Source organism: Meriones unguiculatus, chromosome 10 (genome assembly GCF_030254825.1).
Source record: "Meriones unguiculatus strain TT.TT164.6M chromosome 10, Bangor_MerUng_6.1, whole genome shotgun sequence".
In the NCBI taxonomy this organism is placed as follows: domain Eukaryota; kingdom Metazoa; phylum Chordata; class Mammalia; order Rodentia; family Muridae; genus Meriones; species Meriones unguiculatus.
This window is the reverse complement of record NC_083358.1, coordinates 84,344,975-84,371,464: the sequence shown is the minus strand read 5'-3', so window position 1 is coordinate 84,371,464 and position 26,490 is coordinate 84,344,975. Positions and strand designations below refer to the sequence as shown.

The window sequence follows — 26,490 nt, the reverse complement described above, 5'->3', positions numbered from 1 at the left end:
TGTTCCAACTCAGCTGGTGAATGTGTTCCTGTCTAGGCGAAAACAAAAGGATTCCACACAACCATTGACATTGGCGTTAAGTATGCGGAAAAACAAACCAGACGTTTTGATGAGGGCAAATTAAAGGCTGGCCAAAGTGTCATTGGCTTACAGGTGAGTGCCGTGCTAGGATTTCTCTCATTCATTGACACAGTGTCATTAATTATTGCCACACAAAATGTTATGCCTCTCAGCAGCGAACTGCGCAGGGTAATTCTGCCGTGTAAATTGCTTGGATATAAACAACGACATATACAGTTCCTGTTTATTTAAGACCTATGCCGGCACCCGTAATCCCAGCACTTAGCAGGCTGAGGCAGGAGGACTGCTCTGAGTTTGAAGCTGTCCTGGGCTACATACAAGTTCAAGGCCAGTCTATAGAACACAACCTTGTCTCAAAACATGCAAATTAACTAAATGAGTTGACCATTGTATCCCTAGGAAATTAAGTTGTGGGGTTTCCCTCGCCTAATCATATTGCCTTTAGAAAGGGAAGAAAATGTACTTTATGAAGTTTTAGGTATTGTTGACCAAGCGAGACGACGTATATAAAGCCCAGAGTGCCAAGGTCTTTCTATGTACTAGTGACGCCTGGTGCTACAGCCAAGCCCTGCTGACTGGGCCAGCTTTAGTGCTTGGGAAGCACATGGTTAAGATGCCTTTAACACAGTCTCCCCGAGAGTGTCAACGGCACAGCCAAGCAGCGTCAGCGATGAGCACTTCCTTGGTTGTACTGACCTCTTGACTGAATCTGCTGCACTGTAACTTTAAAAAGTTCAGCATACAGATGGTGGGGACTTGGAAAGGAAGAGTCCAAACATTGCTCAGTTAGTAAGTTATGCCTCCATGCAGCCTAAAAAGTTTACATCAGTGTTTGAAAAGACAGGCTAAGGGAAAAGCATGGTTATATTCCATACTTCTAAATACTATACAATACTTCTATATTTTTGCAAAATGTGGGTTTCTGTGTGTGTGTGGCACGAGATACAGGGAGACATATACAAATAAAACCCAAAAGGTATTCACAGACGCCTGTTGCAAACTCTAGTTGTATTTATGCAAATGTTAACATTGCAGTGATTTTTTTAACTGTCCCCCCCCCTTTTTTTTTTTTTTTGGCTTATGTGTGTTGTGTGAATCATTTTCAGCACAGGGGTTTTGCTTCTAATAATGGAAGTTTTCTTTTCCGAGTGTCCCCTGAGCATGGTAGTGTGCACCTGTGACCCTAGTATTCCAAGTGGGGGATTGGGAGTTTCAGATTATCCTTGACTACCTAGCTAGTGCCATGCCTGCCTGGGTTGATGTTGATGGCTCAGAAAAGCACAGCCAAAAACTATTGTTAAGGAGAAAAACATGGATGGTAGGAACTGCATTTCCTCCTCCATTCCACAGGCTGCACTGAGTGTTCCTGGATCATGTAGTTCTCGGCTGGGGAGAGAAGTTAACCACCCCTCTGGACCTGCCTCGTTTCACACTCCTCTTGCTGCCTTATTCTGGTTCTGGCCAGAGAGTTGAGGGAATAAAATGTGTTTTCCCCATGAAGATGATGATGATTCCTAAGAACCGTCTAAGCATCTGGTGTTTGCTTTGCTGTTTTGACTCGAAGTGCACAGCTGCGCATGCCGCCAAAGATAGCTATGAATTCAGCCCAGCACAAGCTCATCAACTTAGTTGAAATATTACAAGATTTTTTTCATAAGCTGTGTGTGTGTGTGTGTGTGTGTGTGTGTGTGTGTGTGTGTCTCGCTTGATTATGTGGTTCTGGAGGGTGAACTTTGTGGATGGCAGCAACAAAAAGGGCAGATGCCCCTGTAGCTGTAGTTGGAAGGCTTGTTGTCTGGTTTACACCTCCCGTTGGTTTCTCTGACCGAAGTGGGAACACCTTACTTTGGAACCTGCACTGCAGAGAATAGAACATCAGAGGAGTTTAGTTATCCATGGTTCTGCCAACACAGTAGCTTCTTATTTGGCATTGTGTCTCTTTCTGGAAGTAAACTGTACTATGTGGTTCTGTATATTTAGGAGGGTTTGGAATTTTTCTTTTATAGCTCAGGAACTGTAAGCCCCACCTCCTATTTTGTTGTTGTTTTGTTTTTGGTGCTTGGGAATTGTACCCAGATCTTTATACATGGTAGGTGAGGACTCTAGCTCTGAGCTACACCCCCAGTTCTACTTTCCATCTCCTGAGTAACCGAGAACGGTTTTCTGTGTGTGTGTTACTGACTTGTGTTAATTAATGCTGATCTTTTAGATGGGAACCAACAAATGTGCCAGCCAGGCGGGCATGACAGCCTACGGCACGAGGAGGCATCTTTATGACCCCAAGATGCAGACCGACAAACCCTTTGACCAGACGACAATTAGTCTGCAGATGGGCACCAACAAAGGAGCCAGCCAGGTAAGCAGTGTTGTCTTTAATACCTGAAGCAAAGGGCGCAGGAGGGGAGGCTCAGTTAGCACTGGGCCTACAGTGAGTAGCTGGAATCTCAGATGCTATTTCTTCTGTAATATTTTTTAGTCTTCAGGAAAGTAGATTTTGCTTAGAGAGCAAAAGAATCAAAGGACCCTTTCTCCAGCCTGAAAAGTGTAGTGTGACTAACGGTCTTGGTTGACAGCAAGAACAGCGGCCTCTCTGCCTAACCAGAAAAAAAAAAAAAAAAAAAGTGATGTTACATGTGTTTGGAAAAGACAGTTGGTTCTCCCCTGCTTCTTTCTGGTTTGGGTTTTAGAGGGGCATCTTTAAATAGGTCCATAAGATTATTTGGCATTTCTAGTAAGAGCTGCTTAGTCGGCATTCTTACGAAATATTGAGCTAACAGGGAAATGAAGTTATATGAAATGCTAATTAAATAACTCTCAAACTGTTAGCATTCTAACTCTTTCTGTTGCTTCAGTAAACCCCTCTGACTAAAAGTAGCGTGTGGAGGAAAGTTCATTTGGTTTACATTTCCATGTCATAGTTCATCCTCCAGGGAAGCTGAGGCAGGAACCTGCAGGCAGGCGCTGAAGCAGAGACCATGGAAGAATGTCACCTCCTGGCTTCCCTTGCTTGCTAAGCTGCCTTTCTTAGACAGCTAGGCCTCCCTGCCCAGGGGCCTCCTGCATTCATTAGCAATCAGGAAAATGCACACAGGCCAAACTGTTAGAGGTAATTCCTTCATTGAGGCTTACTTTCCAGTGTGTCTGCCTGCAAACCAAGATTAGTTGTCACAGTTACTATAAGAGTTTTTTAAATAGATGAGGGTGTGAACCAAATTGGGGGCCGGGGGTAAAGACACTTCTGGTAATCCCTGGAACCCACATGAAGGTAGAAGGAGGAGAGCACTGACTCTACAGAGCCTTCTTATGTGCACCCTGGCCCCATATCTATCTAGCATGCTCTCTCTCTCTCTCTCTGCCTCATTTACTCACACATACACATACAGACAAGGAGGTACAAGGAGGTACCAATAACCATTTGAGAGCAGCAGGAATTTCTATCTAAAAATAATGGGAACAGGCTTTGGTAAACCTTTTTATTTTGATGGTGATAGCTGTTATTTTCCCTTTATGGAACACGCCCTGTCACATGCAGTTGCTTCTCACAGTTGCCACTCACGTTTGCCTTTTCACCCACTCCACATATGAAAGTGTGCGCTTGACCTAAGTGGGAAACTGAGGTCTGAGTTACGTACTGTAAAAAGAGAGACAGGAGCTGGTCTGAAGCAGGCTTTTCGTGACAGCCTCTTGAGGAGACTCAGTCCCTGAGACCTGCTTAGCATGGTTCTTGGTGACCTGGATGGTCACTAATAGACATTCATGTGCAACTTTTAGGTGATTTTGATGTACTTGACTGTTTTGCCTGTATGTATGTATGTATGTGACCCATGTACATGCCTGGCATGGGATGGGATGCCCCGGAAATGAGTTACCCATAGTTGTGAACCACCATGTGGGTCCTCAGCTAGACAGAGAGGTGCCCTTAGTGTCTGATCTTTATTTAGTAAGTTATATTGCTTCTGTATTACATATAGGGAGTAAAAAAAAACTCTTAAGTTAATTTGATTTGTCTGCCACCATATGGTGATTCTACAGTGGGCAGAGAGTTGAAGGAAGGCCCGATTCAGCTCAAGAGTCCGTGAGTCCTGTCGTAAAAACGAATCCTATAGTCATTTTGTAAATTTAGGGCCACATCAAACCAGTTGAAAGTTACTGCGTTGAATGCAGAGATTCTAGGTGTGACCTTCGTAATTCAGGCGACGTTGACAAGTGTAGATGTCAGCTGCTGTCTCACCTTGTGCACCGTTCTGTCCCGCCACCAGGCTGGGATGTCCGCGCCGGGTACCAGAAGAGACATCTACGACCAGAAGCTCACGTTACAGCCGGTGGACAACTCGACCATCTCTCTACAGATGGGCACCAACAAGGTTGCTTCCCAGAAAGGAATGAGTGTGTACGGGCTCGGGCGGCAAGTGTATGACCCCAAGTACTGTGCCGCTCCCACAGAGCCCGTCATTCACAACGGAAGCCAGGGCACGGGAACAAACGGGTCGGAGATCAGTGATAGCGATTACCAGGCAGAGTACCCCGATGAATATCATGGCGAGTACCCCGATGACTATCCCCGAGAATACCAATATGGCGATGACCAGGGCATTGATTACTAGTCACACACGGGAGTGCAGTATTTAGTCCGTTGTTTCTATCCAGTGAGACCCAACCTAGCCTTGAATAATTCTTATCTTGTCTTCCTCAAACACTATTATGCTTATTGTACCTTTAAAAATAAATGCCTTACATACATTCCTTTTTCCTTTTTCTGCCTCCTCCCTAAATAGTTGCCTTTTAGTGCTGTAACAATTAAATCCTACAGCATAACCAATAACCTGCGTATGAAGTAAAAAGGAATGCTGTGAAAGGACAGCCAGGTCTTTTGTTGAAGAAGATCTATGCTTCTTTTTTTTTTTTTTTTTTTATAATCGTACACTTAAACTGGTATTTTCAAACAATAGGAAACTATTTTTCTTTTTTACAGTTTAGTGTGTATCTGGCTTGTACATGGAAGACTAAAAACGTTGATTTGCTAAATGTGGTCTTTGCCAACTGAATCTTAAGATGCAGCGTTTAGAACCTGACGCATTGATATTTTCCTGCAGTATTGTCTGCTACGTTTTAAATAAAGTCACAATCAGTGTGCATTTGTGATTATATGTGTACTCATTCTCTTTCTTAAGCTGACAAGGTCTTTTCTGAGTGGCGCTTCCAAAGGCGTGTATACAAAATGGCCGCAGACGTGTAGGGCTGGCTGGCGTGCCTGCAGACTTCATTTGTGCCGATGTATCACTGTAGAATCGCACTGTTTCCTTCAACTGTATTTATTGCTGCATTTCTCAGCATAAACTTATCCCATTGTATTTTTTATAAATAAATATTTTTTTTTGAACATTCATATGAACCACAGGCTGGTTATTCTCTGGCTAGCTTCTAGGTAGTAGAGTCAGGTCAGAAACCAGAGGCCTCACCCCTTGGCACTAAGAGGAGGTCTTCTAACATGATTCAGTTCACTCAATGTGGCACTCATTGGTGGAGGCTGAGCCTGAGCTGGGTGTGGTGACTGAACACCCGCAATCTCCACACCAAGGAGGCTGATGCAGGAGGATTTCTGTGAGTTTGAGATCAGCTTGGGCTTCAGAGAGCCTTCCTTAAAGGTACAAAAACAAAACAATTACAACCAAAAGAAGAAAATGTCTATCCCCTATAGTAAAGTGGCCGCCAAGAATTATTTGGTCCTTATTTCATTATGACTTGGCTGCCCTGGGTGTATCTCAGATTCAATCTGGAATTCTCTTGAAGGAGAATTATCACATACGCGTTGAAGGTGTGACATGAATGATGCCCTGAAGCTGACGTGGGATGTGCTGTTTGATAAATTGGGGAGCGTCTAAGCCATCGGTCTCCCCTTAGTTAGAGAAGACAAAACAACCGCTAAGTGTGGGAAAGGACAATGCCACCACTTGCTGGAAGCTGATTCTTCACGCCCTCTGACCCTGTCTCAGCCAAGCGATTCTTCTGGTAGGGCTGTCTTAGGCTTGGGTGGTTTTTGCCAAGACAGAGGTTTGAACCCACACAAGTGACACGTGCCCGTCATTCTGTGATCACTCACTTCGATGCTTCTGGAAGTGCCCTGTAAATCATTGTAGGAGATTTCAGAGCTAAATGAATTTTGTGATACTATTTAAGAAAAAATTAGCATGTAAAGTGGGACTAAGCTGTCAGGCTGTTTCTTGTCCGATTGCAGAGGCAGCTGGGAAGGGAAGGAGCCTTGCATTACATCACACGTGCTGGCCTGCCAAGTCAGTCGGATTGAGCCTTAGGATGGGAGTTCCACACGGCATCTTGGCCGATGTTCAATGTTCCGATTTGTTTAGGGCCTTAAAAAGGAAAAGCTCTTCTACAGTGTGTCTGTGTTTTGGGGGCTGTTCAGGTGTATTTAAATAACAATAATAACCTTCCAGGCCAGTCTCCTTTTGGGTGGAGTTTGATCATCACCTTTTTTTTTTTTTTTTTTTTTTTGCTTTTATATATTTATTTATTTTGAGATAAGGTCTTCTAGCATGCAGGCTGGCCTTCTGCTGGTGGTCTTTGCTTCAGCCTCCTAATTGTTAGAATTCTAGATGTGCCCAGTCATACTGTGTCTTTTAAACTGATGCATATAAAGTTAGTTTTAACAGTTTTTTTGCTCTAGTTCATGTGGACATAGTCTCGGTGTCATAGTGTAGTTAGAGTACAGTCAGATTCTTCAGGTACAAATGTCTCTTGGTCCCTATCTCACGATGGGCCGGAGTTCTGTCCCCTCCTCATTTGGTAATGAGTCCTCGTGTCCTTGATTGTTAAAGTTGTTGGTCCGTTTTACAAAACTCTGAAAAACAAAAGGATGAAAGACATCAGTGATTTGTAATTGCTCACAGCCCTAGAGTTTTAGGGAATTGAATTTTTAAAGTTTTCCAAGTGTATTGAAAATTTATTTGTGTGCATAGTGGGTTTGTTTTCAAAGTAGATTTTTAGCTGGAAGCTTATAAGTCAGGGAGAGAAGACCAACTTAGCTTTAAAGCAGAGAACCTCCTTCAGGGTTCATACAGAGGTAGACATTGCATCGTCATGTTTCTGTAAATGGAGGATGCATCCATATTTATACTCATTCATTCATACAAATGAGTGTTGAAATGCAGTACCTGCCGAAATGACGGTGCTTTGAATGTTGTTTAAGGCCAAAAGAGCTTAACACTTAATTTTTATGGCAACAAAATGAAAGAAAATTAGTAGAACGTCATCTGACACCCCACAGCTGTGAAAACGAGTGTTGAAATGTCTCCTGTCTGCAGAGGATGAGACAAATGATGAACAATCCAGTGTGTGTTGCCAGTTGGATACTATGGCCTGATAGGTCCAGGCACAAGCAGCACGGGGCTTTGCCGACGGTGTGCCCTGGTTAGCAAGGGGCCCGAGGGCTGCAGATCTGTCAGCACTGGCACAAAAGGTGAGCAAAGCAATGTGCTCTACCCGAAGCTTCAAGATTATGACATGGTGCTTGGAAATGCAACACGCTTTACATAAACATCAGTGTCCAAACTCCCAGACTGTCCCAAGAGGCAAGATAGACCTGTTGATGGGCACAGACCGTGCTGCTGTAAAATGCCCTCGTGCCCCATTTTATTTCTCGATCCTCTTTGGAGAGGGGTTGTCTGTAAGGAAGTGGTCCAGCATGTCAAAGCTGAGCTCCCATCCCCCTCTGGAATTTTGGGCCGGTGGAAGTATAAACTCATGGAGTCCTCTAAACCCGAGGGGGCTCATCTGTGAGTCTTCAGGACTTTGGAGGGCTCGAGGATGGAGAGTACAACAGGAGAGGGAATGTTTGCTTACCAAGAACTCGGGGCCCATAAAGTACGGCTTCTCTGACGATCCATCGTTTGTTTCCAGGTCCACAGCGAAGCACAGGAAAAGAATGTCCAGCACAGTTTCAAACACGGAGAGGAAACTGTGGGCCACTAAGTAGGCAAAAAAGGCAACTAGCAGAAGGGGGATGGCCCACACCTGGAAGGCACGGCTGTAGTTAAACGCCATCAGTCCTCCGAACACCGTGAAGCACACCACCAGCACCTGGGGGGGAGGGGAGGAGGGTGAAAACCTTTATAAACAGAGCAGCTATTTTACCTAAGGCATTGCAAGTAATACGTGTGTATGTGTCCGTGTCCTAAAGAACATTTGGCAGGATGAGATAGAAGGGGGAAAAAAGCAAAGCAAAGCCCAGTCAGAGTGGGTGAGAAGATAGCCAGGTCTTTTGATTTTATCTGTCTGCCTTTGACTTCACATAAATGTAATCATAGCTCACAAAACTTTCATTCTGCTTTCTCACCACTGTGTGGCAAAGTCATCAGGATCTTCAGAAGTGTGTGTGTGTGTGTGTGTGTGTGTGTGTGTGTGTGTGTGTGTGTGGATCCTGTGGATGTGTGCACTGGTTCTGAGGGCCAGAGGTTGATGTCGGATGCCTTCCTCTGGGGTTAGGGGTCAGGGTAAGTCTCTGCTTGTTTTGTGAGGCAGGCTCTCACTGAACCTAGGCTGGCTGGCAGGTGAGCTCCAGAGTCTCCCATCTCCACCACCACCCCACCCCAGGACTAGAGTTTTACATGGGTGGTGATCCTCATGCCTACGCACAGACACTTTACCAACTGAGCTGAGTCTCAGTTGGTAAAATATTTTTCCCCCTTTGGTTTTTTGAGACAGGGTTTCTCTGTAACCCTAGCTGAACTGGAACTCACTCTGTAGACCAGGCTGGAGTTGAACTTGGAGATTCACCTGCCTCTGCCTCCCGAGTGCTGAGATTAAAGGCATGTGCCACCGTGCCTGGCTTTTTTTTTTTTAATCTCATTTTTATACTGCAAGCAATTGAGTTATTAATTTGATTAATATTCTAAGTGATTTGTTCTACCCTCTGGACACCAAAGTGCAAAGACTTTCTAGTGCTAGCGTGCAAGATGAATGAATTTTCTTGGGCTTTGTGACATGTAATTATTAGATTCCTAGGAACACACTTCCAGGACATGATCTACCCAATTTCTTAACAGATGTGACAGAGTCCTTCTGGGGCCTCCATTACCCCTGGATGCCTGGGAAAGATGAACGTGGAATTCTGAATGCTATTTCCTTCAGAAGCCTAAAGTCAGTATTCCATACATTTTTGAAAGGTCATTATGCTTCTTATGGGAAATCTAAGATAATGAATTCATGTTTAAAGTGAAATAAAAATAGAAGTGTTAAGAATTATGAAACCACGTCCCCAAAAGTATTTTTGGAATTAGAAAAGGTATCACCCACAATACTAATAAGGGAATAAGCATTACCAAATTGCATACAAATATACCTTATTTGGCTGTTTTGAAAGGCAGAACCACATTGTGCTTCTGTTACTGTTGTCATGTGATGTGTCTCTGGGGCCCAGTGAATGTATGTGTGATGAGCACACACCTGTGAGATCCGAGCATGTCTTACTTAATTTGCTGGAAGCCAACTGTGACAGTCATACACCAAATAGTATACCACCGAAGCACGGAACCCTAAATGGGGCACACACACACCATATGTGGCATTGCCCGGGTCACCGCTGGTGACTAAGGTCTTGTTCCCTTGCGGATATTGCTGGAAACTGGTGTTTAGATCAGAGAGGGAGGAATGGCTGGAAGGACCGAGAGTGTGTAGCTTTGAATACAGAAGAGACGGTGGGCAGGAGCAGGGGCAAGAACAGCAGTATCTAAGTGAAGTAGGAGAGCCAGAGCGCCGGCTCAGCAGTTTAGGGTGTTTGCTGCTCTTGCACAGGATGTGATTCCAGCCCCCAAATCAAGCTGCTCACAACTGCCTGTAACTCCAGTGCCAGGAACTCTGATAGCTTCTGGCATCACCGCATGCCCATGATGAAGGGAAACACAGACACATACATGCGACAGATGATCGCTCGATGGGGAGATAGCTGTATTCTTAAGTAGGAATGGGGTCAGGCAAATTAATCGATGCAGAGTTAGACCCAGAAGATGAAACTCACGTGCGAAAAACTATAGGCTGTGGCACAGAGTCTGCTAACCTGAGGCATGACCAATCAGGCTAGTGCCTTTCCTTTATCAACATCTCACTGGTTATCCTTACAGCCCCAAAGAGGCACAGGTCACATTTGTTTTATTTTGATTGCAGCACTGGACCATGAACCCAAGGGTCTCACAGGGGTGATACCAGTGTTCTCACACTGACCTACATCATACCCAGCATGTTTTTTTTTCTGGAGATGAGGTCTCACTGATATGCCCAGGCTAATCTTGGCCTTCCTGGCTCAGCCTCCAGAGTAGCTGGAGATTTATAGACCTGTATCACAGTCCCCTGAAGTTCAAGTTTCTGAGTTATGAGCTCTGACCTTTACACCACAAGACCCTAGAGTGTTAAGGAGCCTCTTTACCACACAAGACCGTTTTAAAAGATAGTCATGTGACATCAGAAAAACAACTGGCTCTGCTCAGATTGCTCACTTCCTTCCTTCCTTCCTTCCTTCCTTCCTTCCTTCCTTCCTTCCTTCCTTCCTTCCTTCCTTCCTTCCTTCCTTTTTTCTTTCCTTTTTGAGACAGGACTCACTTTGTGGCCCTGGCTACCCTGGAATTCATTATGTAGACCACTCTGGCCTCAGAGATCCACCTGCCTCTGCTTCCAGAGTGCTGGGATTAAAGGCCTGTACCACCACAAGTGGCTTTCAGACTTCATTTTATAGATTTACTGCCCTTAAATAATGAACAAATTAATGAAATCAATGCTACTTCTATGCTTCAGGACCAAAAACTAATCCACATAGCTTGCTCACTTCTAAGGTTACTAGAACATTTTGGACAAACAAAATCAGGGACCAAAATGGGATTTTGGCAAGGAAGATAGATTTAAGATTAAAATAGCAACTCTACCTGTTCTGGGACCCTAGAAACATGAAACCTTAGTTTCATCTGCAAAACAGAAAGCCTCCCAGTTCGGGGGAATAAATGAAGTGATGAAGCAAGGCAGCTAATCCAGACGAACAAAACACAAAATACCCTGTCGAGTCAGCTTCAATAGTGTCTAATTTGTAGACTTCCAGCTTCTGGTATCTATTTAGTCAAGATGGCTTACCTTTCCCAGGAAAATGATGAAGTTCCCAAAGCAGTTAACAGACATGAGGTGACTCGAATTCTTAGATATGATTTTGTGCGCATCTTCTGCTGATGTACAAAAATCTGTCCCGTTAATGGCAGCTGCGGTGTATGCATTCTAGAACAAAACGCAGCAGGTAGGAATACGATGGCTCCAGTCACTGTAAGTATCATTTTAAAACGACAGAATGACAACACAGAATACGTGGCTGTAAACCTAGTGTCTTCACCCAAAACAAACATGTTCAAAGTCTCTTTCAGTTTCTGAGCATATTCAGATATATTTTCAAACCCTTTGGTAAATGGGAAAGTATTTCTCATCAATACGGCAGGTTAAAAGTCCCACTGCAAAAATGGAAACAATGAGTAAGCATGAGTTATTTTTTTAATACACAGCAGAGTTCAAGGACAGGAAAGGGAGGGACTCAAGAGCTGAACCCAAGGCTGCAGGTGGTATGGAATTAGGAAGGGTTTCTGGAATCAGGGTCCCTGGGGCCTGAGAAATAGTGTTGGTTGTCACTAGAGAACTGTGTTTCCTGTAGAAACGAAGATTCATAATTCAAAGTCAACCATCCTCTCTGAAAAGTGCTTTAAAAAAATAATGTACTGTGTACCCAAGATAGTTGAAGTATTTGGGGTCTGGGCAAGAACAAAACCAAATCATTCCCCCAGGGGATGGTGGAGTTCCGAAACTACCGCTCTAACAGAAGCGGGCTCCTGGAACAGGACAGAGGCAGGAAGATGCATAACAAACAGGACTCTACGCTGAGAGCAGTGGGCAAAGCGGCACACAGGAAAGAGGCATGCCGAAGGCACTCAGATTGAAGGCAGGGTAGGATGGAGTGAAAAAGGAAGAAACTGGAAAAACTGAATAGAAATAAAAAAAACATTTTAAAAATTATATATATTTGGCTTTTGCCTTTATGTAAGCATTTTATGTTGTTACGTGGCTTCTAAAATTTTAATTTTTAGTAACTGTCATTTCTATAGGGATGTGTTGATGTGTGTGTGGGAAGATACACTTGAACTTAGCCAAGAACTCAAGAAGTGGCCATTTGAAATATTATGCTGTTGTAAATATGTAGTGAATGTCTTGATTTCCTAATTTTAGATACTTTCTTTTTTTCTTCCTCCACCCCCAGACAAGGTTTCTCTGTGTAGCAAAGCCCTGGCTGTCTTGGACTTACTTTGTTGACCAGGCCAGCCTCAAATTCACAGATATCCACCTGCCTCTGCCTCCTGAGTACTGGATTAAAGGCATGTACCACCACGCTTTGCTTTAGATAGTTTTTTAAGACTAAATTTCCAAAAATAAGATTACTAAGTGTGTGTGTATATGTGTGCGTTTAGAATGCAGATCTGTTCTCACATAGTGCAGACTGGCCCCAACCTGGACCTTCCTATTCTCTTGCATCTTCCTCTCAAATGCTGAGCTTTTCTGCTTGGGGAATAACCCTCAGTTTATTTGGTGTTTGGAACTGAATTCAGGCCTTCTTGTGTGCTAGGCCAGCATTCTAGCCACTGAATTGTTTCCCCAGCTCAGGCTCCTTCTTTCATAGACTGGAAACCAAGATGAGGGCACTTTCCCAAAGCCCCCTGATGAGCCAGTGAGACAAAGAATCTTTTCTTTAAATTCCAACTGTCTGGATTTTACACTCATCAGTTTTCATTAGGCCAAAACTCAATTTAGGAGCATGGTGGTTATGGGAAGCACAAGCCCTGAAGTCCAACTATCTCTGGGCTCAAATCCCAGCTCTTGCAGTGAGGAGATACTGGGCATGGGCGGGTGACCAGCCTCTCTGAGCTCCTCTTCCTTACCAATGAAGGGGAGGCAGAGCACCTACTGATGGCAGGATTAAAGTCACATTCCTGAGGAGCCCCGCGTCTGGCAATGACAAGTGCATGGAGGCTGGTCACTCTCATATAGCTGGAGCTCTCCAAAGATGACATTATTTACCACTGAGCACGGATCAGCTCCATAAGCATCTGGGAGGCATAGGAAAGACCTATGTTGTCTTCATCAGGCTTCTTCAACATCACGGGAATTCAGGGGCCACGTGTCTGAGACTACATCCAGTGCCCAGTGTGGTCACCATGGGCCTCTCCATCTTTACTTCCTCTCTTTATTTGGGTTCTAACCCAGGCCCACAGGCCCAGCACATTCCCTTTCTGAACTGACTCCTAGCAGACATCCCGAGTTATATGGAGATGGGTAGGTTGGGGTTTCGTTTTGTTTTTTTGAGGGAGGCTTTTCTCCCTGAAACCCACAGCCTTGCCTCACACTCAGTTTAGTGCCATTCCTCATTCATAACCATCAGAAATAGACTTTGTTCCTTGGCTAAGACGATGAAAGGTTAAATGGTACATTTTCATGCTGTCTCAATTGCACAAGTTTCAAGGAGGCTCATAACCATATATCTTTTCTTTAACATCTCATGGCTCACGGAAAGAGAAGCTTAAAACCACGCTGACAGGGAAATTACATACTCCTTCCCGAAGTGACAGCGGTGGTAGCATTTTAGCACGAGATTCAACCCCCAGGGCCTCATCTAGACCTAGATTAATGACTGGATGAATGAGTTGGGGAGGGCAGCATCGCCCTAGATTCAGGGTACAGACTAAGCGTTCTGCTGTTTCAGCATTAGTGCTCCCACACTTAGGCTGAGTAGAAGGGGTTTCCTTGGCAGGCATCTGGAGAACCGGAGGACGGACCGCACTAGACAGTTCACAGTGCGCATGCGTCTGAGCTGACAGCTTCCGGCCCATGCCCCAAGGCTGCCACGGAGCCTGACGGTGTGTGGAAAGGGTCACTTGTGAAGACGACTACGAAGCAAGCATTTTGTGTAGCTCATGAAAATGACCAGGGGAGGAACCCCTTTCCCCCTTGGCTAACCTTTCGGCAAGGAAAAAAAGTGGGTAATGGTTAAACCGCTCTAAGTTGATGACCACATGAAATTCACGGGGTGAATTTGAAATAGGGTCTCTCATGCCTCTGTTCTCAAACTTACTCTCTATCTAGGGTGACTTTGCACTTACGATCTCCTGCCTCTACTCCCCCCCCCCCCCCGCAAGTGCTGGGATTTTCTGTGCTAGCACTTTCTGTGCAAGCAGGTACTCTATAAACCGGCCTACATCTCTAGCCCGGGTCAAAGGGTTTAAAATTTGACTATCTATGATGTACCTTAGAAAGGAAAAAAAAAAAAAAAAAAAAAAGAGAGAGAAGCAGGTGAAATGAGGGCTGGATTTGAAGATCAGAGGGAGAATTTGCTTCCTGAGGACCACAGCACCCAAGTTTATTCTAAGTTTTCTAAGTCACTTAAGAAATAACAAAGGCTATATATAAGACAGTGGTTCTCAACCTGTGGGGAAGGTGTGTATCAGACTACCTTTCCACAGGGGCTGCATATCAGATACCCTGAATATTAGATGCTCACATTACAATTCACAACAAGCAAAATCACAGTTATAAAGTAGCAACAAAAATAATTTTAGGGTTGAGGGGTCACTACGACTTGAGGAAGTGTACTAAAGGGTCACAGCATCAGGAAGGTTGGGAACCACCGCCTAAGAGAAATAAGCCAGGAATTCTGGGTGAAAACCATCATAGCAAAACTCTGCAAGACATTCCCACACGAGCCATAATGCCCACAGGGCCCTGCGACACCTCGGGTCACTGTGGTGTGACCACACATGCATGAGCGCGCTGGCTCAGGCCTAGTGACAAACCAGAATCTGGCCCACAGTCAAGACTTTCTCCCCAGGGCACAGATGCCAGGACCAGGATGCTCTGCGTCTGAGCACCACCACCCGAGCAGATGTCCTGTGGTGTGTCCCCAAACAGCTTGGTGCAAACCTGAAGGGAGCTTCCTAGCTCCTGTGTGTGGCCTTTAAATAGTTTCTGCTCCAGGCAGGTGTGCAGCTTCTACGTGGCAGCACATACTGACACACATGTCCATTCGGTACATAGTATTGTGCCACACTGCAGGCACTCTTCCTGACTCATTTCATCCTCCTAGCCTCAGGACAGTAAGGCAGCTGGGATCACCCAAGCCCAACGGGGCTGGATGGCATGCCAAGACACACACTCGAGGCAGGTGTTACACGGAGAGGACCTTTGGCTCACCCAGGCCCACCTGCAGGAAAGCATTTACACTGAGGTGTGCTTTGTGCATTTCCTTCAGGAAAGCAGCGTGGCGTTCTTGGGAGGTCTTCCTTTAAGACATGGCAGGACAATTTTTGTAGAAGGAGGCTGCGTTCTAAAACCAGTTAACTCCTAAAGCCTGCGGAGTGACCTCTGCCAGATCTTGCCTCTTCTCTTTTGGGCTTTGTTAAAAAAAAAAAAAATCTGCTGGCTTTAAAGTTTTGCATTAAGGACTATAAAGTTTGTCTGCAGAGATGGCTCAGTGGTTAAGAGCGCTGGCTGCTCTTACAGAGGAGCGGAGTTTGGTTCCTGGCACACACCTGGTGTGTCTGGAACTCCAGCTCTAATGCTAACCTGATGCTCTCTTCTGGCCTCGGCAGGCGTCAGCCGTGCGTGTGGTGCACAGACTTATACGCAGGAAAACATTCAGACACAGAAGCAGAGCGTGCTCGCACACTTCTGCAATTCCAGGGCAGGAGAGATCGGCACAGACAGGAAGGTCACTGGGGCTTGCTGGCCACCAGACAGTTCCAGATTCAGGAAATGGCCCTGTCCTGTGGAACATGGTGGAGAGTGGAAAAGCAGGACACTTAATGTCCTTCTCAGGACCTCATGAATATATGTGTGTGCATGCGCACACACACACACCCCCCACAGTACTGTTTTCCCTTCCTAGTGGACCAGGCACTCTCTTCTGATCACATTACTTTACTCAGTAAAACGATCAGCGCAGGCACTATTATTCCCCTTTAATAAACATTCTAACCATTGGGGTATTAGGTAACAGAAAAGGCTAGATTAATTCTTTATTTAGAAAAACTTCTCCAAGAATATTAACACATAGAAAGGGAATCCTTAAATCAAAACTGAAGCTTGCACAGCCTGGCCTTTAGTCCCCTGTCCCCCGAGAGCACCCAGCTCTCCTCCCCCCCAAACTAAACCGGCTGCTTCTTTTTGATGGCAGAGCTGCTGTTGACTCTTCAAAAAAAGTAAACAGAGTTTTCCCCCATAGAGAAGGGAAGGGATTCGCCCCAAAGCCCTGCCCTGAATAGCTGGCTTTATTTCTGGAATGGCTTTTCTAACCGAGTTCTGATTTTATTCACTCAAAATAAAGCGAGTACTCCTAAAACAAACTTGAGTATCACAAGGCACTGCTTCCCTAAGAACTCAGAGAAGCGCAAGGGTAGCGGAGTCCACAGCCATCCAGACGGTCTGAGGCTCCTAGGAAAACTTGTAGGAACTAGCCCAAGCCAGTTTCATCTCTGATTTTTATCACAAACACATGGGGAGGAAGTCACGGCACCCGACAAACACACCCGGACCTTCCAGGGCCTGGCATTTACCGGCCTCTTCGAGAATTCACTGTTTACCAGGCTGCAAACCACCACCAGAGAGGCCGAGTGGGGAAACCTGCCAGCCCAGTCCCCGGCAGGGGTCCTGGCAGGAGGGAGGAGCTTAGGGGTGGGGGTGGGGAGCTCTTTTGGCTGAGAAAACTGCCAAAAGAGCCAGAAGCAGGGAAATACAGTCCTGTTTGCTTTTCTGAAATGTATTTGCTTTTAGTCTTAATTTTAGAATGGTTTTATTACATCCAAGCTCATCATTTGAAAAAAAAAAATTAAGCAACATAGAAAAAAAAGGAGACCACGGATTACTCCCAAGTAGCCCCTATGAAGGACCCCTCGTTTACCTTCCAACGTTCCTTGGCAAGTATGCACAGCTGAAAGGACAGACAGACAGACAGACCATCCCAAAGGCAATAGAACTGTATTGTACAAAGTTTTTCAGTGAAAGTACAAATGCTAAGTTGGTGTCAAGTAAAGAAAATGATATTCAACCCGCACTTGAAGGAATGTTTGAATTTCTCACAAATACTTTCACACACAAGAAATTGCTTTTTAAAATCCCCTTCCTATTAATTTTAACTTATTTAAATTTTATTTATTATTATTATTATTATTATTATTATTATTGTGTGAGTGTGTGTGTGTTCAAGTCCTATGGCACAACCAAAAACAACACATGGGAGTCAGTTCTCTCTTTCCACCGTGGCTTCTGGGAATGGAACTCAGGTTACCAGGCTTATGTAGCAAGCATAAGTTTTACTCACTAAGCCATCTCATGGACTTAAAACCCTTTTTAAAAACAGTCATGAAAACCTTAAAAGGACAGCTCAGCTGGTCAAGTGCTTGTCCTGGAGGCATGGAAACCTAAGTCGGATCCATAGAACCCATGTTAAAAATCAAAACAAACAAAATGTGCCAGACCCAACACCTCATGCCTTTAATCCCAGCACTCTAGAGGCAGAGGTAGGCAGATCTCTGAGTTCAAAGCCAGCTTGGTCTACATTGTGAGTTCAGGGCCAGCCATGGCTATATAGTGTGACCCGGTCTCAAAACAAGCAAAAGGGCTGGAGAGGAGGTGGCTCAGTGGTTAAAAAGCATTTGCTGCTCTTCCAGGGGATTCGGGTTCGATTCCGAGCTCCCACATGGCAGCTCACAGCTGTCTGTAATTCCAGCTCCAGAGGACCTGACACCTTCACACAGACAGACATGCAAGCAAAATACCAATGTACATAAGATAAGAATAAATAAATAAATCATTAAACAAACAAGCGGACAATCGAAAACCGTGATGCCCCATGCTTTGTAGTCACAGCATTGAGAAGGCAGAGACAGGACGAGCCCTGTGGCCACCCCGTAGCCAACTTGGTGAGTTCCAGGCCAGTGGCCCTGTCTCAAACAGAGAAGGACAGAATCCTTGAGCATAATCCGGGAGCAGACAGCCGGTGTTCCGTGTAGCGTACTCATCTTTCAGATCCAGAACGAGCCCAACCAGACAAGCTTGCTGCAACTTGACCCTTGGCTGATCTAGGGAGGCTCTGTGCCCTGCAATGCAACTGTGCGACTCTGAGTGATGCTGGGCAGGGCCAGGAATCAGAACTGTGTAGACTGCTACCTTTACCCAGCATCCTCCCCTGTACGGAATGGTGGCAACCATCAATCTCATTTGACCTGTACATAGTCAGTGGAGGAAGTGAGTGAGTCAGAAAGGATGTCTGCTCTTTTGCAAGGACAAATTAAACTGTGGGTGTGTGGAATGGGGAGTTCAGGGGATGGGAAGGCTGGCACAGATGCTGACTTCGGGCTACTTTAGAAACACTGAAGAGGTGGGCTTGCCCCTGGTCTATGGAGCCATGTTCTCCTCCTCCTCCTCACCCTCATCGCTGACAAGGCAATGATACTGTGGTTTGTGGGTGTCATACAGGTGACCACAAAGTACTGCTGTCATTGTCATCCTGGTGAAGCTCCTCAGCTTCTGGGCCTCAGTTTCCTCATTCATACAGTGTGACTGACAGCTGCCTGATACTCAGAGTCCTTAAGAAGGTAAAACTAGATGGTGTGTGCAAAATGATTAGCCCTGATGTAAATATAGTACTCATGCATGAAACTCTCATATATATCATATGTATTTATACACACACACACACACACACACACACAGTTTCCTGGGACCTGTCATACTATACAACTACCACAAACACCATGGTATCCACAGGTGTTAGATAGTTGGTCCTTTATTTAACATGAGGCACCTCCAATTTGGAACTGAGAATTGAGGAAATGGTGCCAGTGAGATGAGGATAAACGTGGGAATGGGTGTGTGTTCCCAGAGGCCATATGTGTAAGGGGAAATAGTTTTAAGTCGGGTGTCTACCCATCCAGGAACACACTGTGGATTGACAAGGGGCTTACAAGGCAACTTCTGACCTGCTAGGTTCCAGGACAAGGGCCACCAGATAGAACCCTGGTTCTGCTCTGTACCATGGTTTGGCTAGCCTTGCAGGAAAAACTCTTAGAAGAAAGACGGGCTCATAGGGGATCACAGAGAATGAACTCACAATCAGAGAGCCTGTAGGGGTCTAAGCTAGGTCCTCTGCATATATGTTATGGTTGTCCAGCTTGGTGTTCTTGTGGGACTCCTGATACTGGCAGTAGGAATTGTCTCAGACAATCCCTAGGGATTGCTCGCTCTAGGGACCCTTTTCTTCCTACTGGTTTGCCTTGTTCAGCCTTGATAGAAGGGTATGTGCCTAGTCTTATTGTAATAAATGATGCTGTGTTTAGTTGGTATCGCTAGGGGGCTTGCTATTTTCTGAAGGGAAACAGAGGAGGAGTAAATCTAGGGGAAAGGGAAGGTGGGTGGTAAGAGACTGGGAAGGGTGGAGGAAGGGGGAACAGTTGGGATGTAATATATGAGAAGAATTTTTAAAAAATGGATTTGCTAGAGCTATACAATAGCATAAATCGCCCCTTCTTTTATTGTAATAAAACATATGACATTAAATTTATCATCTTGTTCAGTTTTTGGCTATTGGGTTAGTAGTATCTATGAATGGTTGTGCATGGATCTCTAGAACAATTCATTTTACAGTACAGACAGAATCCATAAAACATGGATTCCTCCAGTCCTGGGTAACCACTTTTCTGCCTTCTGATTCTGTGGATTTTAACTTCTTTAGATATTGCATATAGTGGTGTGAATATTTGGATATCGGATGCCTCCCAACCCCAACCCCAAAGACTGGATGGCTTGGTCTATAGCTAGTGACGCTTCGACATGAGAACCTAACCTTATCAGTAGATTACCCCATAGATATGGTTCATAGCTAACGTTCTGCTAGAAGGCAAAGGTATGTCTTTGAAGACACTTACTCCAGGCACTTCTCTATTTTTTTCTGCCTTCTGTCCACCATAAAGTGAGCACCCATGATGATCTGCCTCACTATGCTTGAACCCAGAAGGAATAGAGCCAACTTGGCATGGAACAAAAGCCCTGAAACCATGAGCCAAAATAAAACCTTCCTCCTTTAAGTTGTTTCTCGCTGGTTATTTTTTCACAGTGATGAAAAACAAACTGACTAACATAAATGAAATGATGTGACATTTGTTCTTTGGCAATGCATTATTTAACTCAGTATAATCTTTTCAAAATTTACCTTTGCTGTAGCACATGACAGCTTTATAAAATTAAAGGCTTTGTGATATTCCACTGTATATTTATAATCATTCCCTAACCAACCTCATGGACATGAGGTGACATCTCATGGTTTTGATTTAAATTTCCCTAATGATTTGTGATGTTGAATATATTTTCACGTGTTTATTGGCCATTTGTGTAGGCTCTTTGGACATGTCTTTTCAAATCCTTCACCCATTTAAAAAAATAAGTTATTTGGTTGATCTGAAGTTCTTTGTAATCTTACTCTCTTATCACATGTGACTTGTGGTCATATTTTGACCAGTCCCAAAATAGGCCTTTGACTTTGTGAATCACTGTGGATCATTGTTTTCTAGGGTGTGTAGTTCTTAAGGCAGACTCTTTTGTTTTATTTCTTATTTTTTTGGCCTGTCATTTTGTGTTATATCTTATGCCTTCCATACCCTGTGTTTTCTTCCAGGGGTTTTATTGTTTTTTAGGTTTTAATCTATTTTAATTTAATGTATATGGGCGTTTGGCTTGCATGTAAGAGCCCTACATGTGTGTACTCCTCAAAAAGGACAGAAGAGGATTTAGATCTGGAGTTACAGGTGGTTATTATCTGCCATAAAGGTTCTAGGAATCAAATCCAGGTCCTCTGGAAGAGCAGCCAGTGCTCTTCACCACTGAGCTATCTCCCCAGCCCATGGATTTATAATTTGGGGTCTTATTGTCAGGTTCAATTCATTATGAGTTGGTTTTTGAATGGCACACAGTGAGTCTTCTGTATGTAAATCCCCAGCTTTTGTTGGGAAGACTGTCTTCTCTCTATAATGTAATTTGGTGTCTAGCTATATATGAGACAGTTTATTTCTAGCCTCCTTATTCTGTTGCAAAAAGTCTACATATCTATCTAACATGTACTTTTTTGTTTATGCAGGTATGTTGTCATCTTATGATGGCTTCTTATATGACATGTTTTCTTTTTGAGCCCCTATCATCTGGCTACTGGTCATCTCATTTCAACCTTCCCTTTCCACTGGTACATCTACTCTGAAAGCTATTCTTCTGACATTTAGTCTCAGATAATGGCAGCTCTTTGGGGCTAGTACTTTTTTTTTTTTTTTTTTTCTTGTTCTTTCTTAACAAATTCCAAGCCACTCTTTACAAATGAAAGAACTATATGAAGGCAGCATGGACCTAGGGCTGGTATTGAAACCATATCAGTCTCCTGGTCATATTTTAGGCCATTGACATGTCTGGGAGGTCTGCTTTGGTCAGGCTCCCAGATACAGACTAGAATAGGGCCACTTAATGAGATCAGCCACCTCTTGTTCCTTGGGCCTCCCCACCTTCCTCTGTTTTCCCTTTTATGGTGAGAAGCGTGGCATGGAACACCCCAAGAGAACCCTTCTCCACTCTCACACTGGGATGCATCCTGATGAAGTCATTTAGTGCAGCTGTCTCATTCCTCAGATAAGGCAATCTCACTAATGCTCTCTTCACCCCACCCCTATGCCAACTGAAGCATTCTGTAAAAGGCAGAAGGAGTGGGAAGATAAAACCACAACTGCTGTCAAAGACTGGATCCAACTGCCAAAGCGTTTAGAAACTTCCTCGCCCCACCTACTTAAGAAATCTAATGAAACTAAATTTATCCCTCACATACTTCTCAGAGGGAACTCGTTTCTCAGTGTCTAGAGCAGAGGTTGTCGACCTGTGGGTGGCAACTCCTAAGTGTGTGTGGGATTAAATGGCCCTGGGTGGGGGGGCACCTAGGACCATGGAAAACACAGTATTTACATTACTGGTCATAACGGTAGCAAAATACAGTCATGACGTGTCAACAAAAATGATTTTATGGTTGGGGATCACCATAACATGAACTGTACTAAAGGATCACCGCATTAGGAAATTTGAGAACCACCGCTCTTGCGAGATGGGTCTCTGAGCAGATGATCCCCTGCCAAGCGCATGGGGGTTACCTGCTGTCTTTCCCGTGCATTTATTTCTTCCTTTAATTCTCCCAAGGTGCTAAACTGCTTTTATTAGCTTTCCCCCTTCTTTCATCTTTTAGCCTTTCCCTGCAATGGAGAAAGTCAAAGGACGAGGTTCTCAATGTGACATGAATGTCTTGGAGCGGCAGGTGTGTGCTCAGGTCTTATTCCACCTACAGGAGGAAAAGCCCACTGGGCTGCAGAGACAAGGGACCAGAGGTTGGTGGGTTCTGACAGTGGTTTATGTCTCTTTTATTTTAGTGGAACAAGTAAATGTAAGAGCCTTCTGTGACCACCTCTATGGCCTTAGTCTGCCTAGGAAAGAGGAAGTTGTGGAGATATGTTCTTTTAGATGACTCAGACAGATGGTAACCTACCTAATTTGGGCACATAAGACCATATGTCTTGGCTTTGTAAAAGAATCCCATTTCCTGGAGAGGGCCCAAGGATCCATTAAGACAAGAAGATGGTTTTTCCAACAGCGACTTGTGCCAAATGATGCCTGGAAACACCTGAAACCTTGCATAAAAGTCTAAGAGTAGCAATTCACTTTTCTGCCAGCCCAATGGAATGGGACTTCCAAGTCAGACGTTAGACTGTGAGACATGATACGGTGTTCTTCACACATCTGAGTTTGGGTCTTTGATTTGTAATCATGTGAAAATCGTTCAAAAATGAAGGTCAGGTGGTGGGAGCCTGGTGGGATTCCAGCATGGATTAGTGACTGCCAAATCAAACCTTTCTTATTCCTTAATCACTATGACTCACACCGCCTCTCATTTGCTTTTCTTATGAGTGCATTCTCTAGCCTCTGGCAAACCATTTCCTTCTCAGTGTCTAAGACAGAGATAACTGAGGAAGGACAGCAGAAGAATGACCCCACACCTTCAAAGGCAGGAAATGGAGCAATTGGTATGGACTTCGGGGGAGTCTCGAGGAGCCTTAGGTTTTTATTTTTTTAATTCCAGAAGAAGGCCCAAAGAGAGATAGAATGAAGAAGCCTGCTCCCTATCACAGGAAGATCAGATTTGTGGCAGGAGCTACTTAATTGTTAATTCCATTTCCCCACGCTAAACAAACTTGGGGAACATCAACAATAGTCTATAACCTTTACGTTTCTTTATTCTTTAGGATCTAGGGTAGCGTAGGATTGTCAGACACCCTTCTCGCATTCCAAGCACCCTTTTTCATCCCTACTGGGGAACCCAGAGGATGGTGTATGTTCACATGCAATCGGGGCACCTACCGCAGACACAAAGTTGCTGAGGGAAAGAATGGAGGAGAAGATCTACACTTACGGCTGTTGGATCCTCCACATTCAAACACTGTCACAGCATGTCCTTGTTCACGAGGAAAATGAGTTTTGCTGACTTCAGCGGTAGTTTTCATAGATCAAAGTTAAAGATCCAAGTGGTCCCTCTGCTATTTCCAGCATCTCTAAGGCATGTTTTGATGGGAAGGTAAGAGCCGAAGTTGGTGGCTTTGTGTTTTATATGAAGCTCAGAACTGTGAAAGGATATCTCACAATTAAGAAATGACAGCCCCTTGGATAGGGTGATTTTCTTTTTTTTCAGACTCATGTTTCTGGAAACAGTCTTAGTCACCCTTGCTAAATCATGTCACCTATGTTCCTGATGAAAAATGGTAGTGACAAGAAATGAAGGATTGATGCAGAAGAGGCTGGGTCAGACAAGTCTGTCTCCTAGAACTGATGGACTGGGTGGACCTATTTTCTCAGCCTCCAGCCAAAGTCATACTCTGTGTCCTGATCTCAGGTTTAGATGTAAGTTCGGAAGCCTGAAGTTGGGGGAAAACATCAGTCTGCTTTGGATTGTGAGAACAAAAAGAAGTTCTCTGAGAAACTCTGCTCTCCTAGTGAGTGATGAACGAAGTAGTGGTTGCTGGGGTTGAGGAAGAGAAAAATATCTGTAGATGTAGCACCATCCCCTCTATAAGTACCCACCAACTGAAAGGATTTTATGAATAACCTCACAAACTCAGCAGTCTTCCAAGTCTCACAGGATACAACCAGGAGCTCGCACACACTCAGTGGTGGGTAGGTGATGGTAATATTAATGTTTTCTGTTTTATCTCTATATGCCAGCCATAGAACTAAGAGCTTTGCAAAACTGCTTCACTTATCTGGCATAACCCTAGGTAACAGACACTTTAACCATCAACTTCTCTGGCGTACAAACTTCCAATATTTGGTGAACTGGTAAGCGAAAGTAACTAAATCTTCCCCTCCCCCTATGAACAACAAAACCCAGGAGAATCTGGGTGACCCCTACTCCAGGATTTCACTAGTTTTCAAGGGACACTCCTTCCACAGGCTACGTCCTGAGAGGCCTAGCCCTTTAGACACCAGGAGGTACCTTCCCTTCATTACAGCAAATAGCATTTATGGAACACGTAAGGCGGTGGTGGCAACAGCAGTGGTGACCAAGAATCTCCTTTGGGAGAACACGCCTCAGCTCTCCTTGGGGAAGAGGCAGACTTCCAAAGCCTCAAGGGCTGATGGGTGAGGTCGACTGTCGTTAATACAGGTGAAGTGGCCAAAGTACCCAACACACAGCAAGCATCCTTGTCTCTGGGGGCAGCCCGCTTGGGAGGAGGTCAGAGCCATTTATGCTGAATACAGTCACTTCCCAGCAGAGGAGTCTGCTAGCTCCAGTACCCCTGTGTCACTCCCTTCTTTTCCTGATTTAATCAACCTCAACTGTTTCCCTCAAAGTGGAATCGTAAGTCAGGAAGGGCCTCAGAGTCCTGGCAGCTGCTCCTTGAGTCTTCCCCCAAAGACTGAGGGTGTACCAAGGTCCACTTAGAGAGGAGCGCCCTAGGGACTCACCCTCTTAAGCCCTGACACTTGCAACATGCTCACAGCAGGTGTGAGCTGGGCCTGGGACAGGCACACAAAGAAAGCACTGCTTCCCCAGCAGCGCTCCTGAGCCCCGCATGGGGAAGCACAGGGATTCAGCTGTGTATTTTCTTCCAGACATTCTGGGGCCTCTGGCGAAGAGGAGCCTTAATTTCTTTCTATCTAAAGCAGGGGAACTAGCATTTGCCATGGGACAGCTGTGGGTGGGGATTATCACCGTCTATATATGAGCCTCCCTGCAAACTGTCAATATGGTCACACGTGTGCATTTCCCTCTAGAATGCACACACAGGAGGCACCTCCCTAGAGCTCTCCCAACAGCTGGCTGCCCAGGGATAGCTCTGAGCCAGCTGGCATGGGAAGCAGGAGGCAGAGCCACCTCTGCCATAGGAAGAAAGGCTGCTGGGATGGTCTATGACCAGGGTCACTGTTCGAGCCACACTGGTGACTAAAGGAACTTTCTCTTAGGTCTCTGCCCATCATTCACAGAATCTGGCTAGAGAAATTTCCCACGGTTTACTGCATCTGCCCTCTGAGATGCAGGTGCTGCTCTGGGGAAGGAAAGGAGTGTCAGGGGAGGTCTGCCCCTGGCTTGTGATGAACCAAAAGCTGACATGGAAAAGCCACGGAGCGCCGCTGCTATTCATGGATGGAGAGAAAGACAGGAATTGAGGCAGAGCTAACTTAAAGGCTTGAGATTTTCCCAAGTCAAGTTGACCACAAAGTCAACAGGCCAACTTTATGGTCACTATGAAAATGACTGGCAGGCAGGCAGGGAAGGGGGAGTAGACACGAGGAAGAAGGGAAGATGAGCCCATTTCCCAGGAAGCATCAGCCTCTTCTCTGTACTCAAATGAGTTGGATGGTCTGAACCTTTCTGATGAACGTGTTTGTTGCTTAGAAAGGCAGAGCAACATGTGTTTTTATGCAAATGCCAGGAGGCAACTATCTCGCTACTGGCTTAGCTGGCACCTAGGCAAAGGGCAAAGAGAAGGAGGCTGCATGCATGCATGACAGTCTGCTTCAAGGCATATCAGTGCACCGTGTCCCCTCCTCAGGGAGACATGCCTGTTTTCCTGTGTGGTCACTTACAGAGAAATGAACTGGGAATGGTGGGCCCAATAGTGCTAGCCCACTTTTTGGGCCGCCCACGATGACCAGTGTCTGTCCTGAGTCCCTCCGTCAGTCATATAGGCTGTTTTCCTACATCCCAGCAGCACTCCTGGCAGAAGCCCTCTGAGTAGACCCAGAGAGATGGTTTGGTTC

The 26,490-nt window shown here is 45.0% G+C and overlaps 2 protein-coding genes across 8 annotated transcripts in view; one reads left to right on the top strand and one right to left on the bottom strand.

Moving 5' to 3' along the window:
* The window catches only part of Cnn3 (calponin 3), a 30,419-nt gene extending 24,954 nt beyond the window's left edge, over nt 1-5,465 (top strand). Inside the window, exons 5-7 of the mRNA XM_060392812.1 lie at nt 37-153; nt 2,291-2,437; nt 4,341-5,465. Coding sequence (XP_060248795.1) covers nt 37-153; nt 2,291-2,437; nt 4,341-4,685 — 609 coding nt within the window. The 3' untranslated portion in view covers nt 4,686-5,465. The remainder of the gene's footprint in view (nt 1-36; nt 154-2,290; nt 2,438-4,340) is intronic.
* Nucleotides 4,972-26,490, bottom strand: part of Slc44a3 (solute carrier family 44 member 3) — a 74,018-nt gene continuing 52,499 nt past the window's right edge. For 5 of the 7 annotated variants that reach the window (XM_021655489.2, XM_021655490.2, XM_021655492.2 and 2 more), the window contains 3 exons: nt 11,212-11,349; nt 7,939-8,175; nt 4,972-6,937 (listed from right to left, as the gene is read on the bottom strand). In XM_021655489.2, coding sequence (XP_021511164.1) covers nt 6,842-6,937; nt 7,939-8,175; nt 11,212-11,349 — 471 coding nt within the window. In that variant the 3' untranslated portion in view covers nt 4,972-6,841. Of the gene's footprint in view, nt 6,938-7,938; nt 8,176-11,211; nt 11,350-26,490 lie in introns of those variants that run through there. The other 2 variants (XM_021655491.2, XM_060392808.1) reach the window with 1 other exon arrangement.